Raw genomic sequence first — 16,074 nt, 5'->3', positions numbered from 1 at the left:
GCCTGGGTTCAAATGGGTGCCTGGCACTGCTGTGACAGTTCTGCAGGTCTCAGCCCAGCCTGCAGGTCAGCCTGAGAGGAGCTGGGGGTCCTGCCTGCCACCTTGCCCCACGGCCCTATATCCCAATGATACAGCGCTGTAATGGAGCCACTGGCCCCACAGCTCCTCTGGCCCCACTGGGAGCTGATCATGGGATGGCATCGGCTGTGGGAGCACACGGCTCAGTGCCCTTCTCACCCCTCCCAGCACAGCGGCCGTGTGTCCTCAGCTCAGCATCCCGGCCCTTCCCCTGGGGGGGCCCAGCAGGGGCCCGGTGACCCCACAGAGAGAATTTCCCCCCTCCTTTTGCCTTCAGTGCTCTTTGAGCCCAGGCGTCGTATGACTCAGCTCCTGCATTTGATACCCCCGAGAAGAGTTTGCACACATGCATCTGTGGCACAGAGCGCTGCCTGTTCCTGGCAGGCCGTGCGGGGATTGGGTTTCTTCCTGAAACAGGCACTAAGTCCCCGCTCCTCATCCGCTTTTGATATGCGGAAGTCGGACTGAGCCGGGATGGTGCCAGTGGGTCGGGGCGTCCCCCCAGCACCGCCGCCTGCCCCAGCATCCCAACACCCATGGGAGCACAGGGAGCACAGGGACACGCTGCAGTGTGGGGCCGCTGCTTGGATGGACCCTTGTGCTGTGGGAATCCCTCTGTTCCCCGTCCCTACCTGTGCCAGCAGCTCTGTGTACGCTGAGTGCTGGGGCCTGGCAGTCGGCGCTGGGCAGTCAGCAGAAGTTGACACCGACGCCGATCCCATGAAGGGCAGTTTGGGTGCTGACCTTTAGGTCCTGCCTGCTGCCTGTGTGCAGCTCAGCTCTGCTGCGGCTCCTGGAGAGGCTGGGAACACTGTGGGGTGTGCGGGGTGGCTGTGAGCTGCCCCATGCACATCCAGGCAGTGCTGCAGGTTCAGGTGGCCGCAGGGCTGCTGTCCCCATTCTGGTTTCCCTACATGTGTCGGCTCCATCCCGCTCAGCCCCATCCCCATCAGGTTCCAGTTAAAACCAAATGCTCTCTCCAGCCTAAGCTGTGCTGCAGCTTAAGCCCTTCCAAAAATGAAACAAATACCCACGGACTGCAATTCGAATTGCAGCTCAATTAGGGCCCGTTCCCAATGCGATCATAAAACCTCCAGTACGAAAACAAACAACCCAACCAAACCACATCGAAGGCCGACAGCATCCTCCGGAATGCCTTTAAAATAACAAGGAGGGAGAGGGGGGCGGAAGGAGATGAAAGCGCCGTGCCCGGTGGGCAGCGTGAGGGCAGCAGGTGTGCGGCAGCGGTGGGCGCGGGTTGGGGGGTGCTGCGGAGGTGCAGGAGGGCTGTGGGTGCAGAAGGTGGGGTGAGGGGTGGGGGGGCACGGGATGCTTTTCAGGGTGGTGGAGGTGCCCGGAGCGGCTCGGGTCGGAGCCGGCCGTGGCTGCTGGAATGCGTCCCCCCCGTCCCCCTGTCCGGCCGCGTCCAGCCAAGCTGGTGCCGCGCTTCGGGTTTCAGCGCTGCCGCTAAGCCCGGCCATATTTAGCGTGAGCTGCTCGGCCCGTTGGGGAGGGGAAGCCACAGCGCAACTAATAAAAAAAGCCAAACAAAAACAATGTAATTAAAGAGACTCAGCACTGTGTGTTCCCATAGCAAGAACATTTACCCAAGACTTCCTCGCTCAGATACTTCATGTCAAGCAGCAATTAAGGGCCGCGCTGCAGGAGCGCAGAGCGTTTGCCCTCAGTGGAGGCAGGATGGGGCCGAGCTGCCCCCCGCAGCCCCTCGGGCCAGAGGTGCCGCACTCTGCAGCACTCACACCTCGGGAACTCGGATGTGCCGAAGCAGAAATGAGGCTTTTCCAGGCACAGGGGCTTCCTGGAAGAGAAGGGAGCAGCCCCTGCCCTGCAGTGCCCAATGCAGAGGGGCTGTGTGGGCACACAGAGCAGCACTCGCTGCGCACACGGCTGCAGTGGAAGGTTCTCATGGGTGAGCGAGGAGCTGGAAGTCTAATTGCAGTCATCCGTTACCGGGAGTGGAGCCACGGGGCTCCTTCTGGGCTCATTTAACAGCCTTGATCAGAGCGCTTAATTGAAACAAATAAATAAATAAACAATGCAGAAAAAAAAGAAACAAAACAAGCAAAACAAAAAAATGAAGCCCCCAAAGAAGCATCAGCAGCACGATTGTGTCGCAACAGAATCTGCTGCAGCGTCTCGGCTCCCTTCCTGCCCCAAATTTACTGCTGGGCTGGCAGGAGCGCTGTGTTTTATGGGAGGCCTCCTGTGGCTGCCAGCGAGTGATCTCCTTGGTTGGCTCCAGACCCTTCTCAGAGTCCCGGCGTTTTTGCTGACCTGCAGTCTCCATCTCTCCCGGCCTCACAACGTGCTGTGGGAGGTCCCGGCATCCTCACTGCGCTGTGCTCGGTCTGAAGGAACACGGGAGCTCCCAGGGCACGTCCTTGTGCCTGGCCCCGTGGTAGTGCAGGGACACCCTGCTCCTCCCGGTGCTGGGCTGACAGCACTGGGCTTCTGGAGCCCGAGCAAAGATGTCCTGGGGGAGTGGGATCTGTATAAGTTGGTTGTTATTGCTAAACAAAAGAGGCATGCTCATTTCGGCTCCATTCAAAACAAAACCCGGTGGCTTTGCCAAGTGGGAAAAAGAGAAAATCTGTAGGAAACAGACAAACAAAGCCCTGCTGCTTGTTTGCTGCCGTTCCCTGGACCCAGGTTTCAATAAGCAAGTGCATTTTCCAGGCACGCAGATGTTTCTGTGGCACGTGTCAGCGTCTGGCCCAGCAGTGCAGGTAGAGGCAGCCTGGGCTCTGAGGGTGCTCCATCCTTGCAGGCCTGGTCACCACCCCACGTCTGCGCAATACTTGAATAGCTTTGGGGTGTGTGCACGTGGGAAAAAGGGCTTTGGTGTGGCGAGCACCCTCTGTACTTCCATGGGGTTGGGCAGCAATGGCAGTGCTTGCAAATCGCCTGGCCGGCACCAGAGCAGCACCTTGGCTCTAGGCTGGAGCCCAGCGGCGCTCCAGGTGCCCGGTTGTGAAATGCTCCATGTGCAGGTGGCTGGGCACGCCGCTCCCAGCAGCGCTGCCGCCAAGCAGGGGTGCCAAGCAAGGAGCTGTGTCCTGGGTTTGAGGCTGCCTGTGGGTGGGTTATGAAATCCCACTGTTTTGGGAGGGCGTTCACGCTCCAGTTTATACCCATTTTCTGTCTCTCCAGTCCTGAAAAATTGCTTGTGCTCAGGCAGTGAGAGTGGAAACTGCAAGTGCTGTCTGAGTCCTTTGGCAGTGGTCTGCACGCCGTGCCCTGGGGCAGTGTTCTGGCTGATCCTTTGGTGCCAGCTCCCAGTTTGGGTTCTGGCTGATCCTTTGGTTCCACTCTCCTAGTTTGGGGTGAGGTTGGCCGCGTGGGGTTGGCTGTTCCCTGACAGCTTCTCATCAGTGTTCTCCCTGGCTTTGCTTGCTCCTTTGCTGGGTGATCTCCAGTCGGGCTGGGCTGTGGTTCAGGAAAGCAGCCCTGGCACCCAGTGCAGACATCCCACAGCAACCTCTGCACCAGCACCTTCCCCACGCCACACAGCCACAAGAAGCCCAGCATGGCCCCAGCCCCTGTCTCTTTGCCACCCCCCGCTGTGGCATCCCTTTGAAGAGTTAACACCTCCCACCTCTGTCTTTTCAGCTCCTTCTTCTCAGGATGGAGCAGCCCTGTCCAACCCGGACTGGTTCTGTGCTGGATCTCGGGCAGCCCACGCCCTTCAACACACTGTGCTTAAAATTGTATAATTGCAGTAATTATTAACACTGCTCACTGGGCTGAGATCTGCAGCACCACAAACACGGAAACCCAGAATATGCAGAAGCTGCAGCAGTGGAAGAGAGGGATAAAATGAAGCTGTACTGAGCACATCCATCCTCACACGCTCTGAAAACCTTTGTCACTGCACCTGTGACCTGCCGACCCCAGGGCAGCTCTCAGCTGAGCAGCCAGACCTGATTGCAGTGGGGATAAATGCAGCTGAGCCGCAGCCCTGACCTGGTGCTCCATGCCCACAGCACACAGCCCAGCTGCTGGGCACACTCCTGCGGCCGGTTGTAGATCGTGGGCGTTGTTTGCAGCTATCAGTTGCTCCACCGCAGAGTTTAGCTCTAGATAAATCAAGGCCCTTTCACTGAGTCCCAATGACTCACAGCCACAGGGCACGGAACCCTTTCATCTGCGCCGCAGCCGGTTTAATATAGACAGAAGTTCACTCCGGAGCTTGGAATCATTTCTGTCTCTTTACTTCTCATTAGAAGTAAATCAGATGAGGGAAAGCAGTGAGAAATTTCCCTATATCTCCTCTGTTTCTAGAGTCTCTGAGACAAGTGCCTCCAAACTGCATTTTGCCTGTGCTGGGTCGTTTGCCTTCTGTTTTAGTTGGCAGAGGAATGTGCTTTTGCTCTTTTGCTCAAGTGCCATTCGCTTTAATCTGTGGTTCTATGGGCATGGCTGCCTGCTCCATCCATAGAGACCTCTCAATCCATGGGCTGAAGCTGATGAGATGAGAGGTGGGCAGGAACCAGGCTCCCCATCACATCACTTCTAAATGCCACGATCATAAAAGGTGACATGAGAGGACTCTGGCTGCCTCCTGAGGAAACAGGATGGCGGAGGGCAATGTCAGTACTGACATCCTGCCTTCTTGGTGGTGTCTTTGTAAGCACCATGGCCACAGGTTCAGCTCTGCAGTACCACTGTGCCACGACCTGCCAGACGGCTGCAGGGCTTTTGTTGTGCTTGTTCCTTGCTTGGTGTTTAAAATCAGGATGGAGAAAAGACCTTGTAGCTCCTTTAGGTTCAGAAGCTGAGGAATGGCTGTTGAGTGCTGGAGACAGGCTGGGGCTCCGGCTCTTGTGGGTCAGTCCTGGTGCAGGTCCCGGTGCCTGCTGTCATGTCCTGCTGGCTGGGTGCTCACTGCATTCTCTCCCCCGGCCCCAGGTCATCGTCCCCTAAAATGACGCAGCAGATGCGGGACCTGCAGCTGGCACAGGCCAGGAAACCGCCGGGCCCGTCCTCACCAAACGCAGCCAAAAGGTTGTACCGAAACCTCTCGGGGAAGTTCCGAGTCAACTACACATCGTTTGATGAGGGCAGCCTGGTGGGACGGGGTGAGAAGGAGAAGCCCCGCAAGTCCTACCTGGTAAGTGTTGCTGCCCCTCAGAGGAGGGGAGAAAGGAATGGGAGCACCACGAGGGCCATGAAACCCGTGGGTGCATGTGGTGGAGCCATTGAGGAGTGGGACAATCACTCAGCATTGTCAGTTGTGTTTCCAAGGGCTGGTGGTCCCAAACCCCCCGGCCTTGGGCAGCCTCCTGTTGGGATTAAGGGTGTTGGGGTGCGGGAGGCTTCTCCATGCCCAGCTGACCCACACATCTTGTTCCATCCAGTTTCAGAGCAATGCTGCTCTCTTTGAGGCCGTGGAGCTGCAGGACCTGGACAGGGTGCAGGAGCTGCTGAAGCAGTACAGCCCCGAAGAGCTGGATCTCAACACCCCCAACAGTGAGGGGCTGCTGCCCCTGGACATCGCCATCATGACCAACAATGCGCCCATTGCCAGGGCTCTGCTGCAGGCAGGAGCAAAGGAGAGCCCGCACTGTGAGTTGCCTGGGGACAGACAGAGGCGGTGGGGTTGGTATGAGGCATTGGGCGGCCTGGGGGGTTCCTCCCCCTCCAGTGGGTGTGTGTGTGTGGTGGGCAGGAGTGGGCTGTGCTGCACTCCAGTGCTCCAGCTTGGGCTGCAGAGCCCATTTTTCATGCTGTACATGCCATGGAGCAGCTGGGAATGGTGCTGGCCCCACATTTCAGAGCAGGGAATCAAGTGGTGATGGTGCTGTGGGGGCAAGGAGCCCAAATGTGTGCCTGGGAGGGTCCTGGGGAGCAGCATCACCCAGGAGCAAGACACTGCTGCCCAGACCAGCCCTCAGGGCTGAGCCGAGGTGCTGCTCCTCATTGCTGCTCCTCATTGCCTTCTCACCTCCCTTCCCATCCTCCTGCCATGCAGTCATCAGCCTGGAGAGCCGCTCGCTGCACCTCTCCACGCTGGTGCGGGAAGCGGAGCAGCGCGTCAATGAGCTGACGGCACAGGTGGTGAATGAGGCACCCAGCGCCGACTGCTCCGAGAAGGAGAAGCAACTAAAAGCATGGGAATGGAGATACAGGCTATACAAGCGCATGAAGGCAGGGTTTGAGCACGCCCGTGAGTCCTGCAGGGGGGCTGAGGGGGGAGTGGGGCCGTGTAGGGCTGGGGGGAGGTGGGGATGCACTGGCTTGCTATGCAGGTGCACGAGGGGATGTGCCCCTGGGACACTGTGGGGTTTGAAGCGGCCACTCACTGCAGTGACCCCCTGCACTCTTTCTCCCCAGGAGTGCCAGACCCTCCTGCTAATGTCCACCTTTCGGTGGCCAGCAGCTCCTCATTGCAGGTGACCTTCTGTGAGCCCCTCAGTGTCAATTCAGCCGTTGTCACCAAGTACAAGGGTAAGGACCTGGTCCCTGTGTCACACTGCTGAGCACATGGTGCCGTGTGATGGGGTCTTGCTGCATGCACACCATGCTGCCTTGCAGGGGGCTGCTGAGCCCCCATTGAACTGTGGCACAGCCCCGGCGTGCTGTGGCATGACATGGTGTGTCCTCCAGCTGGACAGCTGGATTTAACCACCCACCTGGACCAAAGCAAACTTCAAGGTGCTGCTTGTTTTCTACCCTCTCATCCTGACCAGGGCCCATCTGTGGTGATGGGCAACTCCAGGTCTGGGGCACCCCCAGCTCTGGGCAGCAGTGCCAGTGCCTCAGTGCCCTCTGGGTAAAGAATTTCATCCTCACATCCAAACTACATCCCCCATCTTTTAGTTTAAAACTGATCCTCCTTGTCCTATCACTATCAGACTGGGTCCTGCCAGAGCAGTGCCCAGGTGGGGTTAGCACCTGCTCCTCTGCCCTTCACACCTTTAAACAGATACTTTGGCTCCCATCCCATACCAGCTCCCATCAGAGCTTGCCAGCTGGTGGCTCACGTCTCACTCCTCCTGGCTGGGTCCCCTGGCTTTGGCTGGTCACCTCCCTGTCCCCTCTCACCTCCATGGATGCAGCACCTCGGGGTCTCTCTTTGCAGTGGAGTGGAGCTGCTCCCCATCCTTCTCACCGCTGGCTGGGGAGGCCGTGGTGGACAAGCTGAAGAGCCTGCACTACACCATCCGTGGGCTGACCTCGGTGAGTTGGGGGCTGGGCTGTGTGGGGAGTGGAGCAGGAGCAGCTTTGGGGCTGGGCTGCACCCTGTGTGTGGGGCAGGGGGACATTATGGCAGCTCGGTGGGCAGGGGGATGGTGGCAGAGTGGGGGTTTGGGGTGGGGTGGGTGAAGTGGAGATGTGGGGGAGCATAGTAAGGGGGTTCAGCACTCCCTGCTCTGGGGTAGGGAGGTACTGGTGGGTTCAAGGAGTGGGATGAGGTATGGGGTCTCAGACAAGCTAGCAGTGCTGCGGTCTGGGAGCTGCTACCCTGCTCCACCGAAGGACAGCATGGGGCAGGGCTCTGTGCAGGGATTGTGCCCCAGCCCATCCATCACATGTACAGTGATGCTGGGCGTGGTCAGACTGGTACCTGGCTGTGAGACCCAGTTTTGTGCTCCTTGCCATGTTCTGGGGTTCCTCCCCACCTGCCTGCCCCGTATGCTGAGTACCACCATCCTGAACACTGTTTCCCCTGGCAGGGCACAGCTTACTATGTCCAGGTGTCTGCCTACAACATGAAGGGCTGGGGGCCCCCACAAGCCTCCGTACCCACATTTGCCATCCCTTCCAGTAAGTACAGCACCCGGCGGTGGGATGGGGCAGGAGGGGGAGCTTCGGGGATGAGGTGTGAGGACTCGTGGAGCAGGGCTCGGTTCAGAGCTGGATTCAGTGTCTGGGGTTTGCAGATGGTCCCAGAGTGGCTGTGGGGCTCAGCCATAGAGCCATCAGCGCTGCCCTTTGGGGGATGCTGCCTCCAGCCTGTGGCATCTCTTATACATTTGCACACACATTGATGCATAAACGGGTTGCCCAGCTCTTGCAGCAGGCTGGCTGTGCCCTGCCCTGGCAGCACGTGCTGCTGACATTTGTTCCCTTGCAGCCCCTTTGCTGTCCAGCACAGGTCAGATCTGCACGGCACAGATACAGAGTGCAGCTGAAATGTATCAGACATAATTGGTTTTTCTTGCTGTTATCTCCATTAATATTTCTCCCCTCCCCAAGGATCCCTCCCCAGCCCAGCAGACTATAGTTGGGCACCTCCCTGGGTGTTTTTAAAGCTCCTAAAAATAGTGGCCAACCTCAGCTAAAGTTAACAGAGCTGAACTTTCCATGGAAAACAGCAGCAGGCAGAACAGGGGGTGTGCAAAGCAATGAGTGTACAAGTGCCACTGCCCCGTCCTGGTGCCGTGGAGCTCAGCTGTGTTACCTGGGAATCCCATGATCAGCTGCAGCTCCAGGGAAGACCTGGAGGAAGGCATTGGAAAGGATTTGATTTTTTTAAGCCCAGTGAAGTGGCAGCAACATACAGGACCTTGTTCCTGACCTCTGCCATCCCTCCACTGCAGGGAAGCTGCTGGCCCTGCAGTGCTGCTTCTTTATCTCCTTTGGCCCCATATGTGGCAGCGCTGCCCCCAGGGTGGCTCTTGATCCCCAGATGTGCTTTGTGTCCTGGTTCTGCTGCCTGGGGGAGGACATAGGACCCTCAACATCATGGCATGGTTTGGGCTCGGGGGGACCTTATAGCCCATCTGGTTCCAACCCTGTGGGCTGCCATAGAGCAGATTGATCAGGGCCCATCCATGGCCATTGGCAGCTCCAGGGACAGAGCACCCACAGCTCTGGGCAGCAATGCCCATAGCAGAGGTGCTGCATCCTCTGACATCCCCATGTCTTCCTCCATCCCCTCCCCAACAGCCTCTCACATCCCTATGATGGGGCCAGAGCTGGATGCTGTGCCGCAGGTGGAGTCTCTGGGAGTAGAGCATTGGGGACTGCCCCCTCCCTGCCCTGCTGGGGTTCCAGGGAGTGAGCAGCCCCACAGCAAGGGCTGCATGGGGGTGACACTGGCTCTGTCCCTGCAGACTGGAGAGAGTACGATGGCCGGGCTCCACGAAGGAGGGGCCAGGCTGAAGCTCTGGACCATCTGCTGGGCCAGGTGAAGACCGTCCACCAGCACTGCATTTGCCACGGTGAGCCTGCAGCATGGTGTGGCCCTCCAGGGTGTTACCTGGTATGGTGCAATGGGTTGGGATGGCATGTGGGAATGGGATGGGTGCAGCAGGGAGGCAGTTCAGGCAGGGGAGGCACAAGAAAAGCCCACCCCTTCCCCTGGGCTTCCAGAGCTGCTCTTGGTCTCATGCTTCTGCTTCCTGCCTCACAGAGCCCTGCAAGAGCCAGCCCCAGAGCAGGAAGCACTCGGTCTCCAGGAGCCTCAAGCACCTCTTCCACCCCGGCAGCAAGTTCCTCAAGACACTGAAGCGGTGAGAGACTCATGTGCAGGGATTTCACAGCCCTTCACCCCATGAGGACATGGGACTACCCAGCCAGGGCTCTGGGTGGGTCCCGTGCCATCATGGGCAGCCAGTCCCATCTCTTGGAAATTAAATGCTTTTATTTGGACTGACCAAGCTGTGCTTGTGCACGAATCCCTTTAACATCTCCATGCATTGCCCAGCACCTCACCATCCTCCAGACCCTGCCAGTCTCCCACCTTCTTGCTTCAAGCCGGTCCACACCTCCCTTACTCGTGTCAGACATGGTGTGAGCCAGGTTGACCTTGCTGCCTGTGCAGGCTCATGGTTCTGTTGCCACTCTGCCACTATTGCCTCTTCTGCTGCTGGCGATAAGCTCAGACCCCCAGACACCTCCTCTGCCCTCTGGGGAGACCCTTTGGGAAACAGTGCTAGTGATGACCCTGCAGCTTGTCTGTCCTCCCATGCAGGGGCCTCTACCTAACAGCCATCTTCTACAAGGACGACAACATCCTGGTGACCCACGAAGACCAGATACCGGTGGTGGAGATCGATGACACTTACTCCTGCCTGCTCATGCAGGACTTTCTGTGGTTCACCAAGGTAGGCAGCCTCATGGCTCCATGCTGTGTGCTGCAGTGTGGCAGCTGTGCTTGCACCCTGTATTTCTGCCCTCAGCTGCCACCAGCCCAGGTGCTGGTTGGATGGTGGCAGCCACCACACTGAATACTGTGCTCTCCAGGGCTGTCTTGAACTGCAGGGTGCCTCCCTTTGCAGCTTCTTCCTTGGTTCTGCCTCTCCCATGCAGGGTGGGATGCTGCTGCCTGAGCCTCAGCTCTCACTACAAAGGCAGGTGGGCTGCTCAAGCCCAAAATCTCTTGCTGGAGGTTCCTAATCTACCAAGAGAGAAAGAGGGAGCACACCTTCTTGGCAGAAACCCCTTTAGGAGGGGTGCCTTCGGTGTGAGAAAATAGACCCCTGCTGCTGGAAGTGATCCGTGCATGTGCACCTTCCCATCCCAGCACAACTGGCGAGGAGGTGGCTCTCTTCAGAGCAGCTTTGTGGGAGGTGGCTCAGCTGGGTTGGCTGGCACTGACAGCTGCTGGTTGTGCTGCAGGTGTCGTGCATGTGGGACGAGATCCTGTGGCTGCGGCAGTGCGTCACCGTCTCCCAGTCGTCCTGTTCCTGCATCCTACAGACACGCTTCAAGATGCTGCTGGCCATCTCACAAATGCAGGTGAGGGTGTTGGGGTGGGAGCGAGCACAGCACCCTTTCCTTGCTGGCATGCAGGGTGCTTTTTGGGGGTGCTGGGTGTTGGCTGCTTTGGAGAAAGTCTCCAGTGCAACCAGGTTGCAGCTGGGTCAACAGGAGCAGGCAGTGCCATCACCTTGTCCCCTCACAGTGACAGTGGTGTGCCAGGCTCCATGGCACAGGGAGGGACCGAGGACTGTTCTGGGACTGGTTTCCAGCACAAGAGCACTGTCCTCTGACCTGTTGCTTTCTCCTGTCCCTCACTGCTGTGTGCAGGGGCTGCTGGGTATCCAGGACCTGGGGCAGGTCTTCTTTGAGCCCATCAAAGACAAGCAGGGCAACATCCTCATCGTCACCCTGAAGGAGGTGAAGACCAACCAGACCTTTGAGAGCGTGCGCTGGGTGCCCATCTGCAAGCTGCAGACGAGCCGCAAGTCCGTGTCCTCCCCAGAGGAGCCCACTGCCCTGGACACACTGCTCATCTCTGTGCAGGTGCTGCTCCACAACGAGAGAGCAGGCTGGGGGCACAGCTGCCAGTCCTGACCAGCACACTGAGGCTGTTCTGGCCTGTCCCATGGGGCACAAGGGCTGGAGAGCACCATGCCATGAAGGCTGGCTCTCTCCAGCGGTGCCTGTCTCCCCAGGACAAGCTGGCTTACCACCAGCGGAGCAGCCATGCCCTCCCTCCGGGCCTCTACCTGGGTTACCTGAAGCTCTGCAGTGCTGTGGACCAGATCCGGGTGCTGGTACCAGAGCAGCTCCCCAACATCCTGTGCCATGTGAAGATCCGCTCCAACCCCAACATCTCCAGGTGAGGCTGTGGGCGCAGCCAGGCCTCACTGCCTCATCCAGCCCTCGAGCATCCTTGGCTTCCACCTCCTGCTCATGTGCTCCAGGAAGCAGCAGCATCACCTCTGAGCTCCGTCCCTGCCGTGTGGGCATGGGGCAAACCAAGGTCTCCTGCTGCCACTGCAGCTCTACCCGAGTTGCTCCATTCAGCACATTTCTGCCTACTGTCTTTCAGGGAAGAGTGGGAATGGCTGCAGAAGATGGCCAGCATGGAGGAGCCCGTTCCTGTGGAGTCTGAGAATGAGACATCGCCAAACCACTTGTTTCAGGAGCTCCAGGTGGCCATCAAGGAGCTGATGGCTCTGGTCAACATCCCATTGCAAGAGGTGCGGGTGGGAGCTGAGGTCCGGGGACACGAGAGGTGACATTTGCAGCCATTACTTGTGGTGTCTTTTGGATGGACTCTTGCAGGCAAAAGATTTCCGTCTGTACAGCCAGGAGGTGCTGGACTTTGGGGGTCAGGTCTCCTTCTTGCTGCTGCTGCCTCCCTCAGATGATGTCTGCACGGCCCCGGGCCAGAACAACCCCTACACTCCACAGTCTGGCTTCCTCACTCTGCCACTGCAGATATTCGAGCTGGGTGAGAAGAGGGGTGACCTGCACTGCCCAGACCTGTCTATGGTGCTCTCCTCCTGGGGTGGGCTGGCTCTGTTCCCCCAGGACGGGGGGGGGGGTGCTGGGGGCTCCCCACTGCTCCAGACCAGCTAGAGGAGAGTGTTGCCTCCTTCCTGCATTGAGCAGAAGGGGAGGAACCCGTTGGGATGTGCTGTTTCCCATTCCCTTCCTCCCTTTCATCCCTCAGTGCACTTCTTCACGTATGACCGGGAGTTCATCACACAGTACTGCCAGGTGTCCGCCCTCCTGGAGCTGGAGTCCCTCCTCTCCCAGCAGAGCCTCAGGGAAGCCTTCTCCGACAGCGAGCTTTCCACCGCCAAGCAGCGGCACCAGCAGGTTCAGGAGTACATCCAGGTACCAGAGCAGTGAGCAGGGTGTGGGCTGTGGCTGGGTGTGGGCTGTGGCTGGGACAGGGACGTGCTGGGCATCCCAAGGCAGACTATGTGCTGTGCAGCCCCAGGAATGCTGCAGTGTCAGGACTTGGTCTGACGAGTTCTTCCTACAGTAGTTGTGTTAAAGTCCTGGTTAGAGCTGGATGCTTCTGCTGGGCCTCCCAGGAAAAGCGTGTGGGGATAGGCAGGGGTTCAGCTCCATTCTTCTGTGGTGGTGGTTTGTTCCCTGATCCTTTCTTTCCTGCTCGAGCAGCAAATGGAGGAGATCTGGCGTGAGATGCGCTGGATGATGGACGCCCTGCAGCACGCCCGCTACAAGCAGCCCTCCTGCGGCCTGTCCCTCAGCGGCTTCCTCAGCACCTCCGGCGGCACCGTGAAGGACAAAACACGCTCCTCCTCGTCCCACCTCGACTTCCTTCCCTCCCCAGCCCCCTCACCGGACAGCAGCCGTAAGCTCAGCTCCGGTAAGGACCCGGCACCGCACGGCTCCACCACGCTGCGGACACCCGGCGGCCAACAGCCCCTCTGTGCTTCCCCCGCAGACCTGCACGGGCTGTCGGACGAGGAAGGCTCCTCCGAGGTGTTCCTGGCCACCGACAGCGACTACGACTCGAGCAGGGCGCAGAGCCCCAAGGAGCTGGACCTGGTGTCGTCGGGGCCCGAGTGCTGCGGGCGGCGGGCGGCTCGCAGCCTGCGGGACAGTGCCCCCGACGTGCTGCAGAGCCACGAGCTGCAGCCCGCAGCGCTGGCCTCGCCGGAGCCCCGGCCGCCCCCCGAGCTGTACGACAGCGACTTCGTGCTGCCCAGCCGGCAGATCGAGCTGCTGCGCGTCACCGAGAAGCGGCAGGCGTACTGCGTGCGGACCAGCAGCCTGGACTTCCCCAAGCCGCTCTGCCCCGTGGCCAGGAAATCGTGTCCCGGTTCAGTCGACAGCTCCCCGACGGACAGCAGGGCCGGCGCGCAGGGCAGGCCAGGGACTGGCTCCACGCACAGCCCCGAGCGCGGCCGCACACGCTCGGCCGAGTGGACTGCGAGCTTCCAGGAACCAGCAGAGCAACCCGGTGGGAAGAAGCCGGGCTCTGTCACCCTGCGGGTCTGCCCTCAGTACGAAACCGGACTCTCCAAAGAGACCAGTGTCAAGGTACCGGCGCCCGCTGAGGGCAGCGCTGCGGCTGTGCCGTGCCCAGGATGGGGGAGGATGGCACCGTGGGCACGCCTGGCCCTCGCCTGGCTCTGCCCTCTGCATCCTCTGCTGTGCCAGGGGTACCCCGGCTGCTGCCCCAGCTCCTGTCCAGCCCTGCTGCAGGGTGGGGGTCCCCACAGCCCTGGCAGCTCGGCTCACACTGCTGACAGCCTGCGCTGGGCTGTAAAGGATCTGAAGGGCGCCACGCGGGGCTCCACGGCCTCTGCTCCTCTCTGTGTTTGTGTGTCCTCGGAGGAGCAGGCAGAGCTGTGTCCCAGCACCAGGCTCTGCCCTGCTCAGCTCCCTGCAGGCAGAGGGGTGGATGGGAGCTCTGGTAGCCGGGTTCTCTTCACCCAGCAGGGATGGTAGAAGCAGAGGGAACGCTGACTCGCAGAATTAATTTTCCATTTAAGAAAGTCCCGTAGATTTCTGTGCAATTGAAGTGCAGCCCCGGCTTCCTGGCGGGCTGCCCACGTGGCGTTTGAAGTTGCAGAGCTCAGGGCACGCCTGCTTGACAGCGCTTTAAGATGTTCTCCTCGAAGAACCGAGTTCAAAGGGGAGGCTCCTGGCTGGCATAAATCAGCAGAGCCCCTCAGTGAGCGCTCGGGGTTCGTGTGGGCTGAGGGCCGGGACCACCCGGCCGGGCACCGCTCTGCAGCCGTCAGGGACGTACCGAGGGATCCGCCGCCTCTCCCCGGCCTCCTGCCCTGTCCCCCCCTCACCCCCATCTCCCACCTCTGTCTCTCCGCAGCTACACGTCACCAGCCAGACGTCGGCCGGCGAGGTGGTGAAGCTGGTGGTGCTGCAGATGAATGATGTCTCCCACGGCGCGCTGGGCGGCTCGGCCGCCTTCTGCTACGGCGAGGAGCAGCTGGAGCACTTCGGACTGGTGTTCGCCTCCGAGGAGGGCGAGCGGTGGCTGCCCGACGAAGCGCGGCCGCTGCCCCTGCAGGCTGCCCGGCCCGAGGGGCGCTTCTACGTCCGCATCAAGGAGACGTCGCCGCTGGTGCTGCAGTTCGGGCCGGCAACCACCGTATGAGCAGCGCAGCCTGCGGCAGACAGCGCGGCTCTGATGCTTCCTTCTTCCACAGACACCCTCCCGTCAGGCGTCCGCGGGGTGGAGTGGGATCATACTGGGCTCTGTGTTTCTTGTTGGTGTTGTTTCTTCCCTTCTTTCTCTCTTTCTTTTTAACCAAAGAGACATCGAGACTCGGTTTTTCTGACTGCACAAGGCGAGGGTGGAGCGTGAAGACCTCAGAGCTCGGGAGGAATGGAATTTTTGAGAGCAAACATTTCTAAGGGGAAGGTTGTGGGGAGGGGGGGGTTGGAAAAGAGAGGACAAACTATTCCGAGAAGAAGCAGCAATACTTTTTTTTAATCATTTCTCCTTTTCCTTCTTATTTTTTCTGGACATCCTCGTCCAGGGCCGGCAGAAGGGAAGACCTGCATGGCGCTGCTGGGGGGGCTGCGGTGTTGGTGTGCAGGGATGGCACTAAGCTGGGGTTTGTCTCCTACCCAGCGAGCAGCTCCTGCTCCTTTCTTATACAAAATGCTTTTTTTTTTTTTTTTTTTTGCTTTTTCTTCTCTTTCCTGAGACAAATGACAAACCTGTGCTAGAGACACCGGAGTCGTGTGGAAGGTGTGGACCCTTTTATTGTTGTAGAGGCCGAAGGAAGGTGCGCCAACAGCCCCACATGTGTATGTAGCTGTGCCCACACCACCACGCTGGGTTTACTATGGGGCAGGGCTGCAGCACGCCCAGCAGCACCACGGGACTGCCTGCCATTCCTCCTCGGTTGCCGTTCTGTCCTGGTGATTGTGAGTGGCCTCTTGTATGTCCTACAGCATGACACTTAGCACCTAGGTCTCTTGTTCCCAAGGTTATTTTTCTGATCTCCTGTGGTCCGTAGTAAAGGTGACTGCTGCTGACTGTGTATTGCTCTCTCCTTGTGACCTGATGGGCAGCACCTGATCCTTAACCCCTATTACCCCCACATTACAGCTGGTGCATGGCTCCTGGCAGCCCTGGGCTGAGTTCAGCATTAGCACAGGGCTATGCACATCTTCTCATGTTCTGCTCTTCCTGAATGTCTTGATGGGCACATTGCCATGTTTTCTTCCCAATGGATCCTGAAGCCCTTTTGTGCCCTCCTGCCCTTGCAGGAGCAGACATAGGTTGGCCCTACATGGGGCAGGTTCTGGGGTAAAGTCTTGGTGCACAGAGCTGTGGGTGCT

At 59.2% G+C, this 16,074-nt stretch overlaps 1 protein-coding gene across 11 annotated transcripts in view; it reads left to right on the top strand.

Moving 5' to 3' along the window:
• LOC107320959 (ankyrin repeat and fibronectin type-III domain-containing protein 1-like) overlaps window positions 1-15,775 on the top strand; it is a 104,788-nt gene extending 89,013 nt beyond the window's left edge. For all 11 annotated transcript variants that reach the window (XM_032447638.1, XM_015877371.2, XM_015877370.2 and 8 more), the window contains 18 exons: window positions 5,008-5,209; window positions 5,457-5,664; window positions 6,071-6,265; window positions 6,433-6,546; window positions 7,181-7,278; window positions 7,776-7,866; window positions 9,159-9,266; window positions 9,458-9,557; window positions 10,019-10,151; window positions 10,666-10,785; window positions 11,077-11,292; window positions 11,445-11,611; window positions 11,825-11,975; window positions 12,061-12,229; window positions 12,452-12,618; window positions 12,910-13,120; window positions 13,199-13,797; window positions 14,591-15,775. In XM_032447638.1, coding sequence (XP_032303529.1) covers window positions 5,008-5,209; window positions 5,457-5,664; window positions 6,071-6,265; window positions 6,433-6,546; window positions 7,181-7,278; window positions 7,776-7,866; window positions 9,159-9,266; window positions 9,458-9,557; window positions 10,019-10,151; window positions 10,666-10,785; window positions 11,077-11,292; window positions 11,445-11,611; window positions 11,825-11,975; window positions 12,061-12,229; window positions 12,452-12,618; window positions 12,910-13,120; window positions 13,199-13,797; window positions 14,591-14,878 — 3,337 coding nt within the window. In that variant the 3' untranslated portion in view covers window positions 14,879-15,775. The remainder of the gene's footprint in view (window positions 1-5,007; window positions 5,210-5,456; window positions 5,665-6,070; window positions 6,266-6,432; window positions 6,547-7,180; window positions 7,279-7,775; window positions 7,867-9,158; window positions 9,267-9,457; window positions 9,558-10,018; window positions 10,152-10,665; window positions 10,786-11,076; window positions 11,293-11,444; window positions 11,612-11,824; window positions 11,976-12,060; window positions 12,230-12,451; window positions 12,619-12,909; window positions 13,121-13,198; window positions 13,798-14,590) is intronic.
• Window positions 15,776-16,074: the final 299 nt, after the last annotated feature.

This window comes from Coturnix japonica, chromosome 14 (assembly GCF_001577835.2).
Source record: "Coturnix japonica isolate 7356 chromosome 14, Coturnix japonica 2.1, whole genome shotgun sequence".
Lineage (NCBI taxonomy): Eukaryota > Metazoa > Chordata > Aves > Galliformes > Phasianidae > Coturnix > Coturnix japonica.
Note: the sequence above shows the minus strand (reverse complement) of the source record. Positions and strands in the feature narration are given on the sequence as shown.